Here is a 20,069-nt window from a genome sequence, read left to right on the forward strand (position 1 = left end):
ATCCCATTGAAGTTGACCCTCCTGTCATGAATTATTTTTACTCTGAATTGTTCCTTGCTCTTTTCCCTAGCTAATCTAAACTTTATGGTACAATGATTACTGTCCCCTAAATGTACCCTCATTGACACTTTATCCACTTGACCCACTTCATTCCTCAGAACCAGATCCAGCAATTCTGCTTTTATATGTGGTTGATTCTTAACTGCACTCTGGAATGGCCTAGTCAGCCACTCAGTTCAAGGACAATTAAGGATGAGCAACAAATGCTTGCCTTGCCAGCGACGCCCTCATCCCATGATAGAATAAAGATAAAAAATCTTGTCACCATCTCATCAGGAATATTGTCATCGGTTAAATATTTACTGAAAACATTTGAATCATCTGGCCTGATGCTAAACACAAACTATTCAATGCTTTGTTTCCTGTATTTAATTCATAAAAGGGTGGCAAGACAGGGCTGGGCAGGACTTGGATGAATTGCCATCTACGGCAGTAATAAAGAGGTACTTTTAGTCACCCTTGATTGCTACACCATAGCAATAAGCAAAGAACAGCACAGTCATTTACTGACTGATTCAATTGTTACCACACCCCAACATTGGCTGAGAGGGCAGGTGGGCATCCTAACCTGACCTCTGCCAAAGGTACTCCAAATCCAAGCACAAGGAAGTGCAAGAAAATGTCTTGTCTCGTCCTCTGATTTTTCCTGTCATAAGAAGGGAAAGTAATCATTGGCTCCCCTTAATGGTGCAGAGGGGAACTGTGCCAAGAGGCTCTCCCAACATCCCGGTACCACCCCCAAACTTCAATCCTGCAGTAGCTGAACTCATCCAGGTGGGGGGCGCTGTGATAGAACCATAGAAACCAGGAGCAGGAGTAGGTCATTTGGCCCTTCAAGCCTGCTCCACCATTCAATATGATCACGGCTGATCCTCTATCTTCATACTCCTGCATTCTCCCCATACTCCTTGATGCTTCTGGAGTCTAGAAATCTATCTATTCCCTTCTTAAATATATTCAGTGATTTGGCCTCCACAGCCCTCTGTGGTAGAGAATTCCACAGATTCACCACCCTCTGAGTGAAGAATTTTCTCATCATCTCAATCCTAAATGGCCTACCCTGTATCCTGAGACTGTGACCCCTTGTTCTAGATCCCCCCCACCACCTGAGGAAACATCATCCCTGCAACCAGTCTGTCCAGCCCTGTCAGAATTTTGTATGTTTCAATGAGATCCCCTCTCATTCTTCTAAAACTTCTAGTGACTACAGGCCTAGTGAACCCCGGCCTCAGCTCCCCTGGATCCCATGACCTCCTGCTGGAACTGAACGTGGACACGATCAAGCTTGGCAGTGATAGTTGGCCTGGTTGAGGACACTCACTGTCTGGGCCCACACAAGAAGAATGGTTACTTGAACTGGCACCTGGGAAGCTGTACTCACAAGGAGGAAGGGGTGAAAACTGTACAAGATTAAGCATGAATTTTTAAATAACAGACTGGAATTCGTTGTGCATAACATAGAGAGTAGCAAAGATGTTTCACTCACGTGGGAGTTATCGAACTGTACAGAATGTAGGCCTCGCCATTGACTAAGGCGTTCACATTTAGTATCACCAGGTTAGTGAGTAGCTGGCATGCTGTCTGATTACTATAAGTCACATTCTGGAAAAAAAAATTCTTATTAGATTGCTTCCACTTAGAAAAACTTTGCAGTGCTGAACCTTACAGCGCAGAAGGCAGCCAACTCAACCCATTTTGGGCACAGAACAGCCACTCACTGCAAACCACAACAGAGCCCCAGCTGGCATTGATCTTTCCAGCTGGGTTTGAAAGCTGGGATCAACACCAGGACTGGGAAAGGGATCGTGGATATCTCCGCGTTGTTCAGGAACACGCACAGCTATTGAGCATGCGAGCTTTTAGCAATCAGATGTTTCCCAATGACTAAAAGAAAAGTCGTTACAATTTTAAAAAGATATATTTTAAAACAGGCCATCCAAACACATCTGTTGCTCAGTATTACAGAATAAATAAATTCAAGGCAAATAATATGTGTTCAGCTCTAAAGTCATTTATTGATTGGTGTAAAATGGATCCTCCCTTCATGATGATTTGTTTCAGGAGTCTACAGACTCTGGATCGTATTGATTGAATTAGCCATCACCCACTTTGAGAAAAAGGTTCAAATTACTTATTTCTAATTAAAACGTATTACTTTTATATATACCACAAACACTAAATGCTCTTCCTAGTCCTTACATAATGCCTAGCAGAACTCAAAACTCATCACACAATTTCCTACTGTAGTCCCATTTTCCTTAGACATCAAAGTTATGGGCCTTCTTACGTCTCTCAACTGTCCCTTCATTCTAAGCTCAGCAACTATTTTAAACTCCCCTCTGGACTCCAGGACTGAGGTGCCTGTGTGGACTTTGTGCTGGAATGGGGGATGAACCCACAACATTCTGACTCTCGGGCAACAGTGCTACCCACTGAGCCACAAGTTTGCTATCAGTCAATTATTACTCCTTGATTTATTTTATCATTTTTTAGAAAAATACACTCTTACTTTTAACCTTTATTGCTTCTTGTCCTTTCAGTTGGTTTTCTCGGTTTCGATTAAGCATAGTTCCGGCATTATGTGGTGGTGCTGTAATGCAATTCATTCAGGGAGTCCGAGTTGCTGTGGCAACATGAACTTTTACATACATATTGTAACCTGGAGCTATGGACAGTGATGGTAGAGGCTCCAGTTTTCTTTCCATCCCATGTCTGACCAGGAATCTCTCCCGCTTTTATCACCTGCCGTTGGCATGTGTAGGAAAGAGTTACGAGTTGATCCTCAACCTGTTTGGCCATGTTATGAATGCATCTTCCTTGGCAATCAAGTCCTGGAGTGAGAGTTGAATCTGGAGCTTCTGGCTAAGAGGCTGGGATGCTACCCACTGCGCCACAAAAACCTCGAAACCCAGCAGAATGTACAGGACTCTAAAAAAACACAGCAAATTCACTAGCAGGAGCAGATGCTCAACCAGGCTGGAGAGGGAGAAAGAGTGAACTGGAGGTACAGAAGAATGGCAGTATGAACTGTGAGCATTGCAGGAATGAGTGTCGCTGTAAAAAGGATGAAGAGATGAACAGGTTGCAGTGGCTCTATGAACTGGGACTGGAGAGGGTTGAGTGCCTGACTGATCCAGAACAGTGGGGGCATTGTCTGTGGGGGAATGGCTGATTGTTATGTTTTTCCTCAAAACGTTAGACATGTGAGACATCCTCTTGCACTTCAGAAGTAGTTTTGAAATATAAGTTACTGTTATGTTCTTGGCACCAAATGCTGATGACATTTAAAATGTCTGTCATTATTATTTGTCTATCGGCTTTTCCCAGAATAAATTACCCGTGGGTTCAAAGGTAGGAGAACAGTGAACTCACAACTTTCTGATTCAGAAGCAAGAGTGTTACCTACTGAGCCACAACTGACACCCAGAAGCTGGGAGGAGTGGAGGGGTTTGTGGGTGGAGTGTGGGGAGGTGGGGGGGATATAAACGAGCCTAGAGTCAGCAGCAAGGATGGAGGATGGAGGATGCGATTTTAGGTGCGCTGTAAAGACAGAGATTCTGAAAAAGAATGCGACTGTCACCAAAGAGGAGAGTTGAGTGGTGAAGAGTTTAGTAGGAATCAGGCTATGGGAGTATGAGACAAGTGCAGAGAGGAGATGAGGGGAAATAGATGAGAAACTAGAGAGAGAGAGCTGTTCAGGATTAGGTAAGAATTACCAGAATTGGGTGAGGTTGACTTGACGGGCAAAGGAAGGCAGAAATGCAGCTGATACAGCTGAAGGGATGGTTGTTATTTTGGTCACAAAGAGGTCCAGGAACTCCTTGTACTTTTTCTTAGAGGTGAAATTGACAGGGTAGTTGAGAGGGGGCTGAAAGAGTGGTTGGTAGTGGAGATAAAAGACCCTAGAGTTATCTTTACTTCCAGGATGACCCTAGACCAGAGCATGCTCAGACCTGGTGGAGCTTGAAGTATCCAGGCATCTCTGGTGATGGATTTACAATCCAGTTGTGTGCCAAATACCATCAAGTCAATGCCTCTTGGATTTGAGGGAGCAAAGATGGCAGCAGGGGAAAGGCCCCAGATGAGAGACAGGGGAAAGTTTTGCTGGGGTCAATGGCATTAGGCAACTTGAGGAAGTGGTTGAATGAATCAATGCCTGCAGAGGGACCGCGATGGATGGAAAGCCAAAGGCAGTTGGGAGTTTTAAAATGTGGTTTGCAATTCATTCGCAAACTCATGCCTGCAACGTGTGCTCCTTCTTGCTGCAGCCTGGCCCTGCCAGGTCTTAACCCCAGGCTCCTTGAGCTTGGGCAAAGGTACTGACAGATCGATAAGTCTTCAATGTCCTCCAGAAACTTTCTGCATATTTTTCCCCCTTCAATTGTCTCACATTCAATTTTTCTCTCCTAATATCGGTGTCAGCCCTCATCCATTCTCAATCTGCATCTGTAGATTTGAATAATTATACGAAGGAGGTCAGAGTGGGAAATTGAGGACTTTCTGCACTTGCATTTACAGTGAGTGTTAAAGTAGCACAAGCCAAATTACAACCAAGTTACACTGAAGATAAATCCCATCCTCCCGAGGTCATTCAGTATTTTGTGGTTTGAAAGAAATAACTTACTGAGCATGCCAGGTAACTTGCTTGAAGGTGCATTTCATACCAGATGGAGTCTGGCAAACTTCCTGCACGAGGCTGAAACAAAATATTACTGATATTCAATCTTACATCATAAGTAATAGATGATGTGTTAGGTTTTAATTCCCCCATTTTCCCTCATTCCCCTATTCAGCTCTGGGTACAGCCTACACCATACGCTGTCTTGTGCCAGCTCTTCACCCGCTGCTGTACTCAGCTACCTCGGCCAAGTATCCGTTTTTTGTGTTCTTTGAGTCCAGAGAGAGTGAGTGTTGGGGCTATTCAGCCATGGAGGGGGGAGCCACTCAACCAGGCTTGATTCTGGTTTGCAGCTGTTGCCCACAGGTTCGTACTGGGTTACTAAAGAGGCATCAGGCACTGGGGACAAAATTCAACTTCAACAGGAGTTAGTGCCTGTTAGATACCCTTATCTGATTTTCCTTGAATTCAAAAGGAAGGAAAATCGGATGAGATGTTGGTTGATTAGCTAATGTCCACGATGTCCTTTCTCATCAACAAAGTCAGCTGTTACCCTTTATTAGTTGAATTTTCCTTACTTAGCCCAGGATCACTGAAGCCAAATAGAACCCCTTGAACACCCACTTTTCTAAGGTTGGTTAGTTCAACAGAAACTTGAATTCAAACTTGGGACCTTCCTCTTGACAGTCTGGACATTACTTTCTGTCTTAACCATTTACAAGCTAAACCATTGGGACCTGCACACCACAGATCTAACTCCAGATCTTAAAACTGAGTGTTGTTTGCGAGATCACCCAATCCCACTTCAATATCTCTCCTGGGGTTCCACCACCCTTCGTAATTTCCCCAGTCTAAGAATGGAGGCTACTAAGCATCATGACAATGCGCTTTTCTGGGCTAGAGCAGAGGAAGGGAGTAGAAGTGAATTCAAGCCACCACCAGCTGTTGTTACAACAGACTTCCATTCAATTGCCAAAGAGCCAGGTATAGTCAAGAAAATCCACGGTCATGAAAAGCCATTGGGGTGTTTGGGAATAGCAGAAAAGCCAAAAGAATGAGGGGCATGGACTGCGTGAGACCACCACTCAAATAATAGAAGCACAGAACACTCAAACGGTCAGCCAAATCCAAAAATATTCATCTCATATAAGATGACGAGAAACAGGAGCAGGACTAAGCCGTATAATCCCTCAAGCCTGATCCGCCATTTAATAAGATGATGGACAATCTCCCATCTCAACTCCACTTTCCTGTCTTACACCATCCCCAACCCCCACCCCAATCCCTTGATTCCCTTAATGCCCATAAATCTGTTGAACTCAGCCTTGAATTGTATTTAATGACTGAACATCCACTCATCCATAGAGAGCAGAATAATTTCATTTGTAAAAATAATGTAAAATATAGAAATTCAGATTCTAATGTTTGAGTGCTGTTTTGTCCCTAATGATTCTATATTTAAAGCTACTTAAAAAAAACAAGATAAATAAGTGCTTACTGGTAATTTAGTGTTTCCAAAGCAGAGACCTCCTTTCTGAAATGAAAGTCACAACTTAATTACAGAATACCAGAAAATAATAAACTTATAAAAGGCAATTCTGACCATTCAGCAATTGAGATCATAGGTATACTTTACCAATAGGACACAGTAACATGGATTCTACCTCATTATTTCCAGCAAGGTTTCTGTCTCCCCCAGAAAACTTGTTAACTGTAAGCAAGGTATATATATATATATTTATCCTAAGAAAATCAAAAAGGGTTTGGGGGCCGTGGTTGTTAAGCTAAGCCTCACTTATGGTCCTGCTGGAATGTGGCTCCAAGTGCCACACGCAAAGAGAGGTCTGACCATTGGCTACTTACTCAAGGGATGACGGATTGTTAGTGTCAGTCTTGGCTCAGTGGGTAGTGTTATCAGCTGTCCCTTGATTCGAGGATGACGTCTACTCAGGAGGTGGGTAGCAATCTTGCCTCTGAGTCAGGAGGTTGTGGTTTCAAGTCCTACTCCAGACACTTGAGCACATAAGCCAGGCTAACAGTACTGCGAGGGTGCTGTACTGTTGGAGGTGCAGTCTTTTGGAGGAGATATTCAATGAATTGCTCACAAGCTAACATAGAAATACACAGCCACTGTAAAGCTACAAGAAAAGAAGCCATTTAGCCCAACCCATCCATTTCAGCATTTGTCCTCTATGCAAGCAATCAGGTTTAGCCATCCTGTTCCTTTAACCCATCATCTATCTGTTTAATCTAATCTTAAATGTTGACATTGCTTCTGCCTCAACCAACCATCCTAGAAGTACATTCCACTTCGTCACAAGAAATTTCCTCTCTGTGCTAAATCTCATTCATTTAAATTTTGTATCTTTAGTTCCTCAACTACTGCAAACAAGCTGCTTCTATGTATCCTGTACTATCCTTTCACATATTAAACATTTTTAAAATTATTTCACCAGATGTGGGCATCGCTGGCTGGGCCAGCATTTATTGCCCATCCCTAATTGCCCTTGAGAAGGGGGTGGTGAGCCGCCCTCTTGAACCGCTGCAGTCCATGTGGTGTAGGTACACCCACTGTGCTGCTAGGGAGGGAGTTCGAGGATTTCAAATCAGTATATTGCTCCAAAACCTGACTTGTTTTAATGAAAAAGGCCACAATTTTTCATATCTTTCTATTTCCTCATGCCAGGCAGAATGTGCTTGGTTGAGCCCAGATATTCAGGTAAAGTTTAAGCTCACCCTACGGGTGTAACACTGACTCTACTTGGGTGCTTCTGCTGATTCCAGCAAGAGTAAATCACTTACCAAGTTGGCGGAAGGACATGTACAACTATCGGTAGCCAAAATGAAAGTTTCCTGGCAGGGTACACACCTAGCAGGGACACAAAAAATGTATTTAAAACTGCAATTGATCCAGAGTTTGCAGCAACTATAGTCAAATGAAGAAATGAGGTATGCCAATACATACAAAATGACAAGACATCTTGCTTTTCACAGGTGTAATCTACTGTACCTGTACAGTGCCATTGCTTCAGAAAGAGAAAATCAATTTCCACTCTTTAATTTCCCAACGTCACAATTTTTCAGCCTCCTCTCTTGATCCCAATAAAGGGGGCTTGGCACTGTTTTCCCTGGTTGGGGTGTCTAGAACCAGGGGACACAGTCTCAAAATAAGGGGTGGTCATTTAGGGTTGAGATGAAGAGGAAATTCTTCACTCGGAGGGTGGTGAATCTTTGGAATTCTCTGCCCCGGAAGGCTGGGAGGCTCAGTCATTGAGTATGTTCAAGACTGAGATCGATAGATGTTTACATATTAAAAACATCAAGGGATATGGGGCTAGCTCAGGAAAATGGTGTTGAAGTAGATGATCAGCCATGATCTCACTGAATGATGAAGGGAGCTCGAAGGGCTGAATAGCCTGCTCCTGCTCCTATTTCTTATGTTTGGCTGCCTCTCAAACCAGGATAGCCTTATCCTGTTCCTAGGTTTGTTTCCTAATGGCTCCAACAATTTACTGTCTGGCGACTCCCAATCACAACCAAATTAAATTAAGATATGCATTTTCGGCAGCCCCAGTGGCTCAACTGGCAACTGTACCATTCTTGCCCAATAGAGATTGCTGACTAGCCACTGATGTGGCTATGGCAACACCTTTTTAGGTTCATGCATTCATTTTAGTAGAAAACCGTTTAGGTAAACTCAAAATACGTAATGCAATTTATGTATATTTACTTAACAAATATCTACCATCATTAAATAACCAAGGAAGTAAAGCACTCACAAACGGTCTAAAGCCTCACACCCTTTGCTTTGCACCTTAGTATTTCACCAGTGAAAGGACAAAAAGTTGCACATCTGTACACTGCCATATGATTACTGAGATCATAGGCCCACCCACTACTCATTTAAAAAAAATTACTGATCGGAAATGCAATTATCAACATCTGGTTCCCACACTGACTATATGTGACTAAAATATCGGACAACATTGAACTATAATCCCCTTGTGATGTAAAGACCAGAAAAATCCCAGCTTTGATTTCCACATTGACCTGAATTAGGAATAAAGGAATTGTACTGGACTGGAAGGGATCTGTATGGTTCATCAACTTGTTCAAACATCTCAATGTTCAAAAAAGGTCATAACGCTATTTGGTTTTTCAATCTTCAGTCCGTTCCTCTGCCAATATCCATCCAAAAGGAAAGAAGGACTTGCATTGATATAGCGCCTTTCATGATCACTGATTGTCTCAAAGAGCTTTTGAAGTACTTAATTAAGTACTTTTGAAGTGCAGTCACTATTATAATGTAGAAAATGCCACAGCCAATTTGTACACAGCAAGCTCCCACAAATAGCAATATGATATTGACCAGACAATCAGTTTTAGTGATGTTGATGAAGGGATGAACATTGGCCAGGGAGAACTTGACTGCTTTTCTTCATGGGATATTTTATGTCCACCTGAGAGGGCACTCAGTTTAACATTTCATCTGAAAGACACGACCTCTTACTGTGCAGCATTCCCTCAGTACTACACTGTCAGCTGTGATTTTGTACTTAAGCCTTTGCATGGCACTTGAACCCACAACCATCTGACTCAGAAGCAAGAGTGCTACCATCTGGGCCACACCTGACATCCTGCTTCCTGCTGACTTAATTAGCCAATTCCAGATGTAATGTCGATAAGGCTGCTACAATTAGTCATTGCTGATGCTATCTGGACACTCCTGCTGAAACATCCATGCGTGTGGATGACAGGTTTGAGTTAGCATGATACCTCCACAATTCTATAGTTTACTGACTTTCAGTGTCTGGTCTTACATATGACATATGGCCACATGGATGAAATACAGGATGGGAACCAAAGCTTATGGAACGGTACCCCAAGCAGAGTCAGCTTCCTGATGGTGTTGGACAGGATAGGGGGAGGGAGGGTAGAGGAGAAAAATTACAGGATAATAAACTTTAAGAAAGAATGCACAAAAACCTCTTCAATAGCTTCGTCATGTTTAGAGATAAGTTCAGGTACAAACAAATAAGTCATAGACGGTGAGACACATACATGTTACCCAAAGCATTTGGCACAGTCTTGTTGGAACAGGTTTTACAGCTTGCTGTCTTCATGGCCAAGTTTTCCACTGTAAAAAGAAAACTCTGTGAATCCTCTCCCACTCCAAATTTTACAGAAATTACTGAATCAAAGCAATTTTCTCCCCCATTAGAATGAGAGTCTCAAACGTAAATCAAAGTTATCAATGCTTTTTGTGTCCTGTTCCAATTCTAAAATTGCCCATAAAAAGAGGCTTCCTCGATGGTGGAGTTAGCAATTCCTCCACCCAGTGCAGCAGTAAAACAAAAAAACCCTGAGAACCCTGACTCAATTCTAAATATGTGAGCAGGCTGACCTTGGCTTATGCAGCAGTTCAAATGTTGCAGGTCGAGATACAAAAAGAATTACAGCCAAGAATGATTGTCTGTTGTAGGAAATTGTGTGCGCAGCACACACCAGCAAAGAACAACAAAAACATACCTTGAACTGCTCCATCATTTCGACATGGCTGGCAGTTTACACACGTCAAACAGAGTTTCTTGTCCACCGACACAACTTGATCCTAAACAATTGGCAAAATGTCAAATAAGCAATATGAATTATTTGTACATTATGAAGTAATTATCAGATGGCTCTACTGTTGAATTCAAGCCTTGGATGAGATCAGACAATTCCTCCACCAGGTGCGAGTCATATTAGTGACTCTGGGCTGAAGACCACAAGACAGAGGAGTGCATCATTCACTGGACAGAAATAACATTGGCGGGATTTGTCCCATTAGCAGGAAGGCAGTTGCTGCTCAGCTGCCATGGAATGGTAAGGATGTCCTTCACACGGATACTAGACCTCCCAACCTTCCTGGTTGGAGAGCCCAGCATGGAGAAGATGGTTCAAAGTGAGAAAATGGGCAAAACTTTTATTTCTGTTAAACTTTACCTTCTTCCATTTTTGTCCAATCCCTAGCTCCCCATAGGGACAAAAGGAAACACCAAATGCCAAAGACTTCGACATTCTCGGTTACCATCCATTGATTCTGTCTCCATGGACGTCTGTATGATTGGGTATTGGGTGAGGACAGGATTGGCCTCGAATGCAACGGCGCCATCATCGCGTCCAATTGAATACCTGCCCACGCACATCGTCTAGACTCAAGCCATGAAGCAGGGTCACTTGGGCGGGGCAATGGGAGGGGGGGTTGCTAGGAATCCCACAGAATCAAACCCCAGCACAGGTCAACCCTATCGGGAGAGAAAACTGGAGAGGGAAGAAGGTATTCATCCAAAAATAGAATCAGAGAATGACACAGCCCAAATTCAGCTTTCCATGCTTGTGTCAGCTCTTTGGTACAACTATCCAATTCATCCCACTTCCCCATCCTTTCCCTATTGCCCTGTAAATATTCTCCCTTCCAAAATTGATATTTGCCACATTTGCCAGTGGTTAGAAGCACATTAGAATAATTTGGCTGGCTGCAGGTGAATGTTGTGCCCGTACTTACTGTGGAGCGATGGTGCTTTGTACCCTTCCAGTAAATGTGTTCACTGTGTTGCACTGTCATAGTGATGTTCACCCCGCTGTACTGTTAAATATCTCAACTTTCAATCAAACCATTTAACGTCAAAACATCAATCAACGAGCAGAGTTTTCACTTACCAATTTTCCTTTGGTTAACTTACTTTTCCGTTGCAGGCACTGCATTGTGCAATGGGAGATCCACTATCAAACATTGTATAACCAACATCACAGACACAACGGAGACCTAGGAGTGAGAGGCAAACAGGGCATTAAATCAACTGATGAACCATATGGTGATCAGAAATGGTACGATTCAGCATCAGTTCTTGGATTCTCAGGTTATTCTCATATTCAACAATTTTTATGCCAATTCTCTCCCAGTGAGAAACCTCGGGCCCCAAAGCCCACATGCTGTTGGCCCCAGATCCAACACCATCAAAGTTCCCAGGGAGGTCACATGATTAGTATTGCAGGTACCTACCTGCCGGTCCTGTGGAGGTAGTCCAGTGAAGGGTTCAGTGGGGACCCAACTGAAAAGATGATTAAAAAGCCCCACCTTAGAAGAGGGAAAAGGCTGGAAAATATTTTTCCTTTATTCTGTACGGATTCAGGGGTACAAGCAACGGCCCAGGCCTCGACTCACAAGTGGATCCCAGCCAGTTAGCCAGATGTTACCAGCAACTCACCAAGGGTCCTTTGACAGCACCTTCCAAATGCGGGCCTCTACCACCTAGAAGACATCACCACCTGCAAGTTCCCTTCCAAGTCACACACCATTCTGAGTTGGAACAATATCACTGTTTCTTCACTGCCGCTGGATCAAAATCCTGGAACTCCTAACTCCATAATATCACAGATCTCCCACCCCTACCTCAGCTTAATCACTAATGGAACCCTGATCCACATCTCTGCTGCCTATAGGCTCAACTACTCCAACGCACCCTGGACCAGCCTCCCATCCCCCAACATCTGTAAAATTGAGCTCATCCAAAACTCTGCTGCCTCATGTCCTAACTCGTACCAAGTCCCATTCACCCATTGCCCCTAGGCTCACTGACCTCAGTTGCGTGTTCCTTCACAGGGGTCACCAGGCTGAAACTGATGCTGGATAACCCACTTTACCAGTAGAGATGACTTCCACAATGAGATTGGCACATAGAGATGAATTAGTCTTGTAGGTACTGGTACAGAAGTTCCAGTAGAACAGTATAGAGGGGGCCAGGCATTTAAACCTGAACAGAGCTCTGGTTCTGAGCTGCTGCTTGCTAGGTAGAAGATGGCAGACTGATTGGCAGTCAGTGAGGCAGGATAACTGGTTCCCCCAGCATGGTGGGGCGGAGTCATGTGACAAAGGATGTATATTCCTTAGTTTGGATTCTTGAGATTGTTTATGTTTCAACCATTAAGAATTTTAAAAGAGGTTTCTGGGTCCTTTTTCCTAACAGACTGATCAGCCAGGCCCGGCTGTGAAGTGTAGATCACCCTTGTATTATTCCCTTTGAATTTGATCTCTGCAGTCAACAAGGGTCATTTTTTTCATATATTACTATTCATTGGATGTGGGCATCACTGGCTAGGCCAACATTTATTGCCCATACCTAACTGCCCTTGTTCAGAAGGCATTTAAGAGTCAACCACATCGCTGTGGGTCTAGAGTCACATGTAGGCCAGACCAGGTAAGGGACAGCGGATTTCCTTCTTAAAGGGCAGTTGTGAATCAAATGGGCTTTTACAATAATTGATAATGGTTTCATGGTTATCATTAGACTTTAAATTCCAGATTTTTATTGAACACCAGTTCCACCATCTGCCAGGATTCAAAACCAGGTCCCCAGAGCATTACCCTGGGTCCCTAGTCGAGCAACAATACCACTACACCATCGCCCCCCGCCATCTTTAGAGATAATGAGGTATCAGCTTCTCTGAATGCCAAAATGTTCCTTTTGTTTGAGTCATTGTCAGTCACAGCTTCAGTTATTTCAAAGCCTTTGTCCAGTTTTTTAAAATTTATAAATTAACCATGATGAAATATATATATATTATAAAAATACTGAATGAGGTCTTAGCCTCCTGACAACACCATCAACTTGGGACGTTTGCACATCACCTGATTTTAATTACCTACCATTGCCTTAAGCATCTAAGGCAATAAATCTTCGGAATTGCCTGTCTAAGAATCTCCACCTCCCTTCTCCTCTTTAAGAGGCTCCTTAAAGCCTTTTGATCATCTGTTCCAATATTGCTGGGGTAGTTTGGTATCAAATGCTGTGCGATAACCATAAGCCTCTTCTGAAGCCTCTAGGGATAGTTTATGGCATTACATGAGTTATATTAATGTAAATTGTTATTTGCAATGCAAAAATGGCACTCCAAAAATATTCTTGACCTCTGTTATTCTTTCATGCAACATCTTTCCCAATGACTGGCCCTCACAACGGCAGCATCGTCCATGCCCGCCGGCGTAGGGTGTGTTCGGTGATGTGAGGGGACAATATGGCCCGATCGGTTTCACGACGGCGTGAAAGCGGGTCGCGATTGTCTGCTCAGCCCACCGATGTTGGGCTGCGTTTCCCGCTATTGGGTATTGGGCTCATTGTAATACATCCGCATATCATTATTAGGCCAGCCCTCCGGGATCGCCCCGCCCCCCCTCCCCTCCCCTCCCCTGCCACCCCGCTGGATCATCCGTCCACGTCGGCGGGAAAGTACGCCGACGTGTTTCACAACACCACAGGCACTGACGGCCTGCACTTTGAGGGGAACTCGGAGGTAAACACACAACAACGATGTGCAGCGCTCGCCAGGGCTACCTGTTGGACTTCAAGCTTAAGGAGCATTGGTAGCGGGAGGGGCCAAGGGCAGGCCTGCCATTGAATCTAGCGCACAAGCATTTGGGGTGTGGGGTAGGGTGGGTGAGGGAAGCGGCCATGGATTATGGAAATCTGTATAAAGTGACCATTCCTCCGCAGCTGAGACATTTCAGGCGCAGCCACATTGATATGATTGGAGTCAGGCCTCTAGCTTATCTGTCCACTCAAGCAACGCAGAGGCATCAAAGTGCCACCAAGCGCTCCAAAGCTTTTCACTACCGCTCACCCCACGCCAGCCCCCGCAACCCCCAACAGGCACAGACCTCAAAGTCACAGGCATTTGAGTGGACTGCAGAACAGTTGGACGACTGCACACATTGCACAATCTCCTCGCTACAGCTGGCCATGAAGCAGTCCCTGCTGGAGGTGCTCACAGCCCCTTGCAATGTCTGCATCCCAGTTTGCATCAGTCTCCCCCATGGTTCAAGCTAACAGTGCAGCCTTGCACTGCGGGTTAGGAGAATGCCTGTGCCTCAGCTGAGACCACAGCATGCAGTCCAATGGGCAAAGCTGCTGCCAATCAGTCGGGTGGAGTGGGGCAGAAGTGGGTGGGGTTTCGGGCAGCCGTGCAGCGCACTAATCTCTGACCATCCAAGTAGTGGCCAACACACTCCAGGAAGCATTAAGAGGCCTTCACACTTAACCAGGACAGGTTCTTAGTACACCCATGCTAATCACGTGTCTCTCTCTTTCAACCTGCAGGAGGAGTATATCAGGATCTTGGAGACTGGTGAACAATCTGTATGCCTGATGGCCTACAGAGAGTGAAGACAGTGAGAGTGACTGAGGTTCCTGGCTGCACAGAGGCAGGAGCACAACCTCAGGAAGAAGGGGAGGCTGGGGCTCCTGCACATGCTGCCTAAGAGCCACAGCAAGTCATCGCAGGCCAGTGCCTAGCAACACCCAGGGCCTATAGACACCGTCTTTCGTTCCTGCAGATGACCAAGAACCAGAGTCGCTGAAGACTGCGCATGTCCAGTGAACTGGTCAGTCACATCTACCATCTGCTGCAGGATTTGGTGCCATGGGTACATGGAGGGCATCCACTGCCTGTGGCCATGAAAATGACCTTCCTTTTTATCAATTTCTTTGCCTGTGGCTCCTTTCGGACCTCCACAGGTGACCTCTGTGGGATCTCATAAGCCCCCACCCACAAATACATCCATGAGGTCACGGATGCCATCTTTGCGAGGGCACACAACTTTGTGCATTTTGCCTGGGACCAGGACAGCCAGGATGCAAAAGCGACTGGATTCGCCCAGATCTCGGGTTTCCCGCAGGTTCAGGGTGGCATTGACTGCACTCACATGGCGCTCAAATCTCCATTGCAACATGCGGTGAACTACATCAACTGCAAGGGGTTCCACTCACTGAACGTGCAGCTGGTGTGTGACCACCAGAAATGCATCCGGCAGGTACGCGCATGGTTTCCAGGGAGTGTGCACAACGCCTACATCCTCAGTTCGTCACAGATGCCTGCAGTCTTCCAGGGTCCACAGAAGCTGCACAGTTGGCTCCTCAGGGACAAGGGCTACCCACAGAGGCCGTGGCTGATGACACCCATGTGGTGGCCTCAGACTGCAGCAGGGCAACTGTATAATGAGGCTGTTGCAGCAGCTCGCAACTTGGTGGAGCAGACCATCGGGATGCTGAAGTTGAGGTTCCGGTGCCTGAACCGGTCTGGTGGAGCTCAGCAATACAGTCCGCAGAGGGTGTCACGCATCATCATCGTTTGCTGCACCCTTTACAACCTGGCTCTACAACAGTGAGATGAGCTGGTTGAGAGGAAGATGAAAGAGTTGCAGGCCTCCTCCAATGAGGAAGATGCCAATGGGGATGAGGGTGAGGAGGTTCTCGGAGACAATGATGGTGATGAGACCCTCGCACAGGCTTGATGAGGCAGGCAGGCTCGGGAGGCCCTCATAGCTGCTAGATTTGTGGAGGATGATGATCACATGGAGTGAGGTGACACCATAGTTCCTCACATCGCATTTTTGAATATTTGACTTCAGGCTGGTTTATGGCAGTGCAAATACCCTCTGTGAGAATGCTCCTGTCATGGAGATGCAGTGGAGACCCTAATAGTCGCTCAATTGCAGGAGGATGACATACAGTAAGGACACTCCATAAATCTTCACATAGCCTCTCTGAATGTCTGACTCTTGTCTGGCCAAGGGCTCGCTTGCACTCTGTGATCAGGGTTATGTCATAGAGACGCAGCATGAAACTTTAGAAACATCTGATCCTTGGTCCACCTTCAGCACCTAAGCCTTTCAGGAGCACAGTGTCAGTGATCACAGACACTGAAGAGATGGGGGCCAGCCCCACCTTAAAAGGTGCTGAGAGCACACAGAGAGAATGACAGAACTTTGTGGCATCTACCCACTACATTCTGGCAGCAATGACAAGAACCGCCGAGGTGCAGACACCAGTGATGTTTCCAGGGAGTGTGAGGCTGGACCATCACTGTGGTCTGAAGGCTGCACAAAGCACAGGGAAGAGGCCCTGGACTGAAACACCTGCCTTTATCATGTGCAGAAAGGTTTCACATCTGAGTGACAAGAACACTGCTCATCAGAACAAGGAGCCATAGGCAGGGAGACATTCTTGGGAGTTTATTGACAACAGTGAACCGTATGTACAAGTGATTAACACCCATGCCCAGGCTGTGCAACGAATTCTTCTTTCCTAACCCTGCTGCTACCTCTTAGTGCTCCCCAGACATCCACACAGAGATAGAGGTAGCCTGCTGACTGTGACTGTCAGTGATGACTTTGGCTGGTATCCTCTGGAGGGCCGAGACTTGGAGGGCACTGGCCTACTTTCAGGGTCCAGCTGTGTGGCAGTGCCTCCTTGGCCTGTGTAGCTGGAGCTGCTGAAGTCAAAGAGGGGATTCGGATGGGCTGGATACTCCTGGAGTCATTCTGGATGGATAGCACCGGGGTGGGGTGGTGGGTGGGGGTGTTGGAGGGAGATCGGGGTGCCTGGCACCTCTCTCGCGTACACACTGTTGGAGGCCAAATATGGCATCTGCGATGGAGTTAAGCCCACGCAGGAGTGCAGGACCAATGTCCTGGAACAAGGTCTCCATGGCAGCCGCCATCCTAACATTGTTGACCTCAGTTCATTGGCATGCCGGTGCTATCACCTCAGAGTGAAGGCGGACGGACTCCATCGTGCCTTGCAATCTGAAGAATGCAGCGGCCATCCCTTCCTGATATTCCTGAGCTTGCCTTTGCAGCTCCAGCAACTGTGGCATGACTGAGTCCAGAGGCTCATCATCTGACTTGGACTTAGCAAATTTCTGGCCTCCAGCAGTTCTCCGAGGGCTGGACACCAAGGAAGTCCCTGCCTCCACCTGCTGTGGATCAGACAGTGCGATGTGCTCATCAGATTGTGATCCCAAGGCTATTCTAAAGCTGGGTCCCACCGAGGTGTGTGTCTCTGAGCTGGAGGAGGGTATGGGTGAGCACTGTGACAGGACTTCAAGGAGGGTGCCTCCAGATTCCTCTACGGAGGTATCTTTGGGGCTTGATTGGAGGCCCTGGGTCGTGGACTCGGTTGGCTGCTTCCCAGATGTGCCTGCAGAAGCAAGGAGAGATAATTAGTGCATGGCAGTGGCCTATGAAAGAGGACACATCACTCACAACATGGTTGTCTGATGGATGTTGCACTGCTGGACCCTCACTTGGTAGAGCACAGCCACCTTCACTGTCAGCACAGGACCAGTCCCGGTCATTGCCGGGCCAGCTGGATGCCTCTGTTTTCAAAGTTGTTTAGGATCTTGATTTCAGGCATTCTTTCACCGGTCTGCAACCTCTCCCTGTTATCATGCGCCAGCTTGTCCTGCATGGATAGAGGTGGAGAAAGTGTAAGCAGGACACCTGCCAGGCCAGATAATAAGTAAGCCTGGCTTGTATGGGTGGTGAGTGGCCCTCTGGATGGAATGAGGACAATGATGGCATGTGTGAGAGAGTGAATGGCGATATCCCTTGAACCAGCAGTGAGTGAGGACCCTGTGGATGTGTGATGGGTTTGGGAGTGTGTGAGTTGAGAGTGATGAGAAGAGTGACTTACCCTGGCGGAATGGAGGAGATCATTCATCCTCTTGTGGCACTGGGTGGCTGTCCTCTTTTGAAGGGCATTGGCGCTGACCACCGCTGCTACTGCCTCCCAAACTGGGTTGGTCAAACCGGTGCCCATTCCGCGGCTAGAGCAGGGGGTACTGGACATCCCAGCAGGACTCCACGGGCATCTAAAAGGCATTCCAGTGATGCACCATTGAACCTGGGGGCCGCAGTCTTTTTGCCTTTCGTGGAATCTTCCTTGCAGCAGTCATGGGCTATAAGCACTGAGATGTGTGCGATGTGCGTGCACGGCTGGACTTTAAATATGGCGCCCAGCGTGATGAAGTGGCAAGGTGATGGCGGGTGGGTGAATGAGACCCCGCCTGCCACGAAAACGGTGTGTATCCCAGGAGTGCATAAATAATGTGGCGTGTTTGGGACAATACGGTGTGAAAACCCGCCATCATGGCCAGCGGGTAACACGTTGTCTTACCCACCTGCTACCGCACTTAGTGCAAATCTGGGACGATTCTTAGATCATTGTTAGACCTTAGAATGCCTTCCCTTGCACACAGCCTTCTCTCCTTTATCCATATTTTCCCCCTTGAATGCAAATTTCCATTGTTTCACTATGTCTTTGGACTTTACCTCTCTGATAATAAAAAATCTCTCATAGTATCAATTTTACCAGTAATCTTTAGGAAAAATAAACCACTGTTTCTTAACTTTTTCTGGCTGGGTGACACATTTCACCCCTCCTTTGAAATCAATCTAGTCTGGTTTATTGCAAAATAAAAATGTTCCATTTACACCTACGTCTATCTACTTAATATTTCAAACCTAGCTTATCTTCTGTTATATCAAAGCCTTCAGATCAGCTGCTTTTAATTCAATTAAGTCACACACACACACACACACACACACACACACACACATATACACACACACACAGACATAGACACCGACCCCACTAATACTCTACAATAAATTTCAATAACATTATAAAAATTATTATATCTTACTGATAGGAGCTTTCGTGCACACATCAAGTTATTGATCACTCAGAGTGCCTGTTTACCATGGTGCAGAAATGCAAAAGAGCTTCATTTCATCACGTTTCTATTTTTAGATGGTGCACACTTGCAGCCGCGATGCACCAGTGCCAGAGGGAATGTCATGTATCTCTGGCTGGGTTGATGATTAAGTCACTGTTTGAGTGAGTTTGTCATTTATTAACATGGTTGGTTCATCCTGCAAACTGACTGATCAGATAATAAAAACAGAAACAGTTCTGTTGAAGGGTCATGAGGACTCAAAACGTCAACTGTGCTCTCCTGCGCCGATGCTGCCAGACCTGCTGAGTTTTTCCAAGTATTTCTGTTTCTGTTTTTGTTTTGGATTTCCAGCATTCCGCAGTTTTTTGCTTTGATCAGATAATAATCCTCTTTAAGCTAAACAACTTAAAGTGTGCAGTTTTCCAGAACAATTCTGTCAATTTGATCAAAAATCAATTCCCTTTTGTAAACAATCAGCTTAGTGACCACAGTGGAAAAATGTCCAATCAATTCCTTTCACAACAAGTGGAAGTTTCCAAAGCCTGTACTTTGATCTAACTTGCTTTTTAATGGAATGATACAGCCAGGGGATGCTGAGGTGGGTATTGCACAATAATAAGTGTTTAGATGCCAAAGTAGAATAAATGACAGCAAATCACAAAAGCTAACATTTTGCAAATGCAGTTATTTCTCTGCGCTCTTTCTATCAGTAGGCTTGTTTGCTCAGCTCACTTTCCCAATTCATTCAAAGAATTTACAAGCTTGTGGTTATTAATTTAAAAGCCCAAACTGCATTTGCTCTATCCCTTCATTCTGATTAAGAAATAACAAAAGA

General features: G+C 45.6%; 1 protein-coding gene across 1 annotated transcript in view; it reads right to left on the minus strand.

The window, feature by feature from the left end:
- The window catches only part of LOC121280186 (meckelin-like), a 115,202-nt gene that overhangs the window by 82,762 nt on the left and 12,371 nt on the right, over window positions 1-20,069 (minus strand). The window contains exons 2-8 of the mRNA XM_041191917.1: window positions 11,404-11,486; window positions 10,208-10,289; window positions 9,740-9,815; window positions 7,481-7,547; window positions 6,177-6,212; window positions 4,685-4,756; window positions 1,547-1,662 (exon numbers count right to left, since the gene is read on the minus strand). Coding sequence (XP_041047851.1) covers window positions 1,547-1,662; window positions 4,685-4,756; window positions 6,177-6,212; window positions 7,481-7,547; window positions 9,740-9,815; window positions 10,208-10,289; window positions 11,404-11,486 — 532 coding nt within the window. The remainder of the gene's footprint in view (window positions 1-1,546; window positions 1,663-4,684; window positions 4,757-6,176; window positions 6,213-7,480; window positions 7,548-9,739; window positions 9,816-10,207; window positions 10,290-11,403; window positions 11,487-20,069) is intronic.

This window comes from Carcharodon carcharias, chromosome 7 (genome assembly GCF_017639515.1).
Source record: "Carcharodon carcharias isolate sCarCar2 chromosome 7, sCarCar2.pri, whole genome shotgun sequence".
Lineage (NCBI taxonomy): Eukaryota > Metazoa > Chordata > Chondrichthyes > Lamniformes > Lamnidae > Carcharodon > Carcharodon carcharias.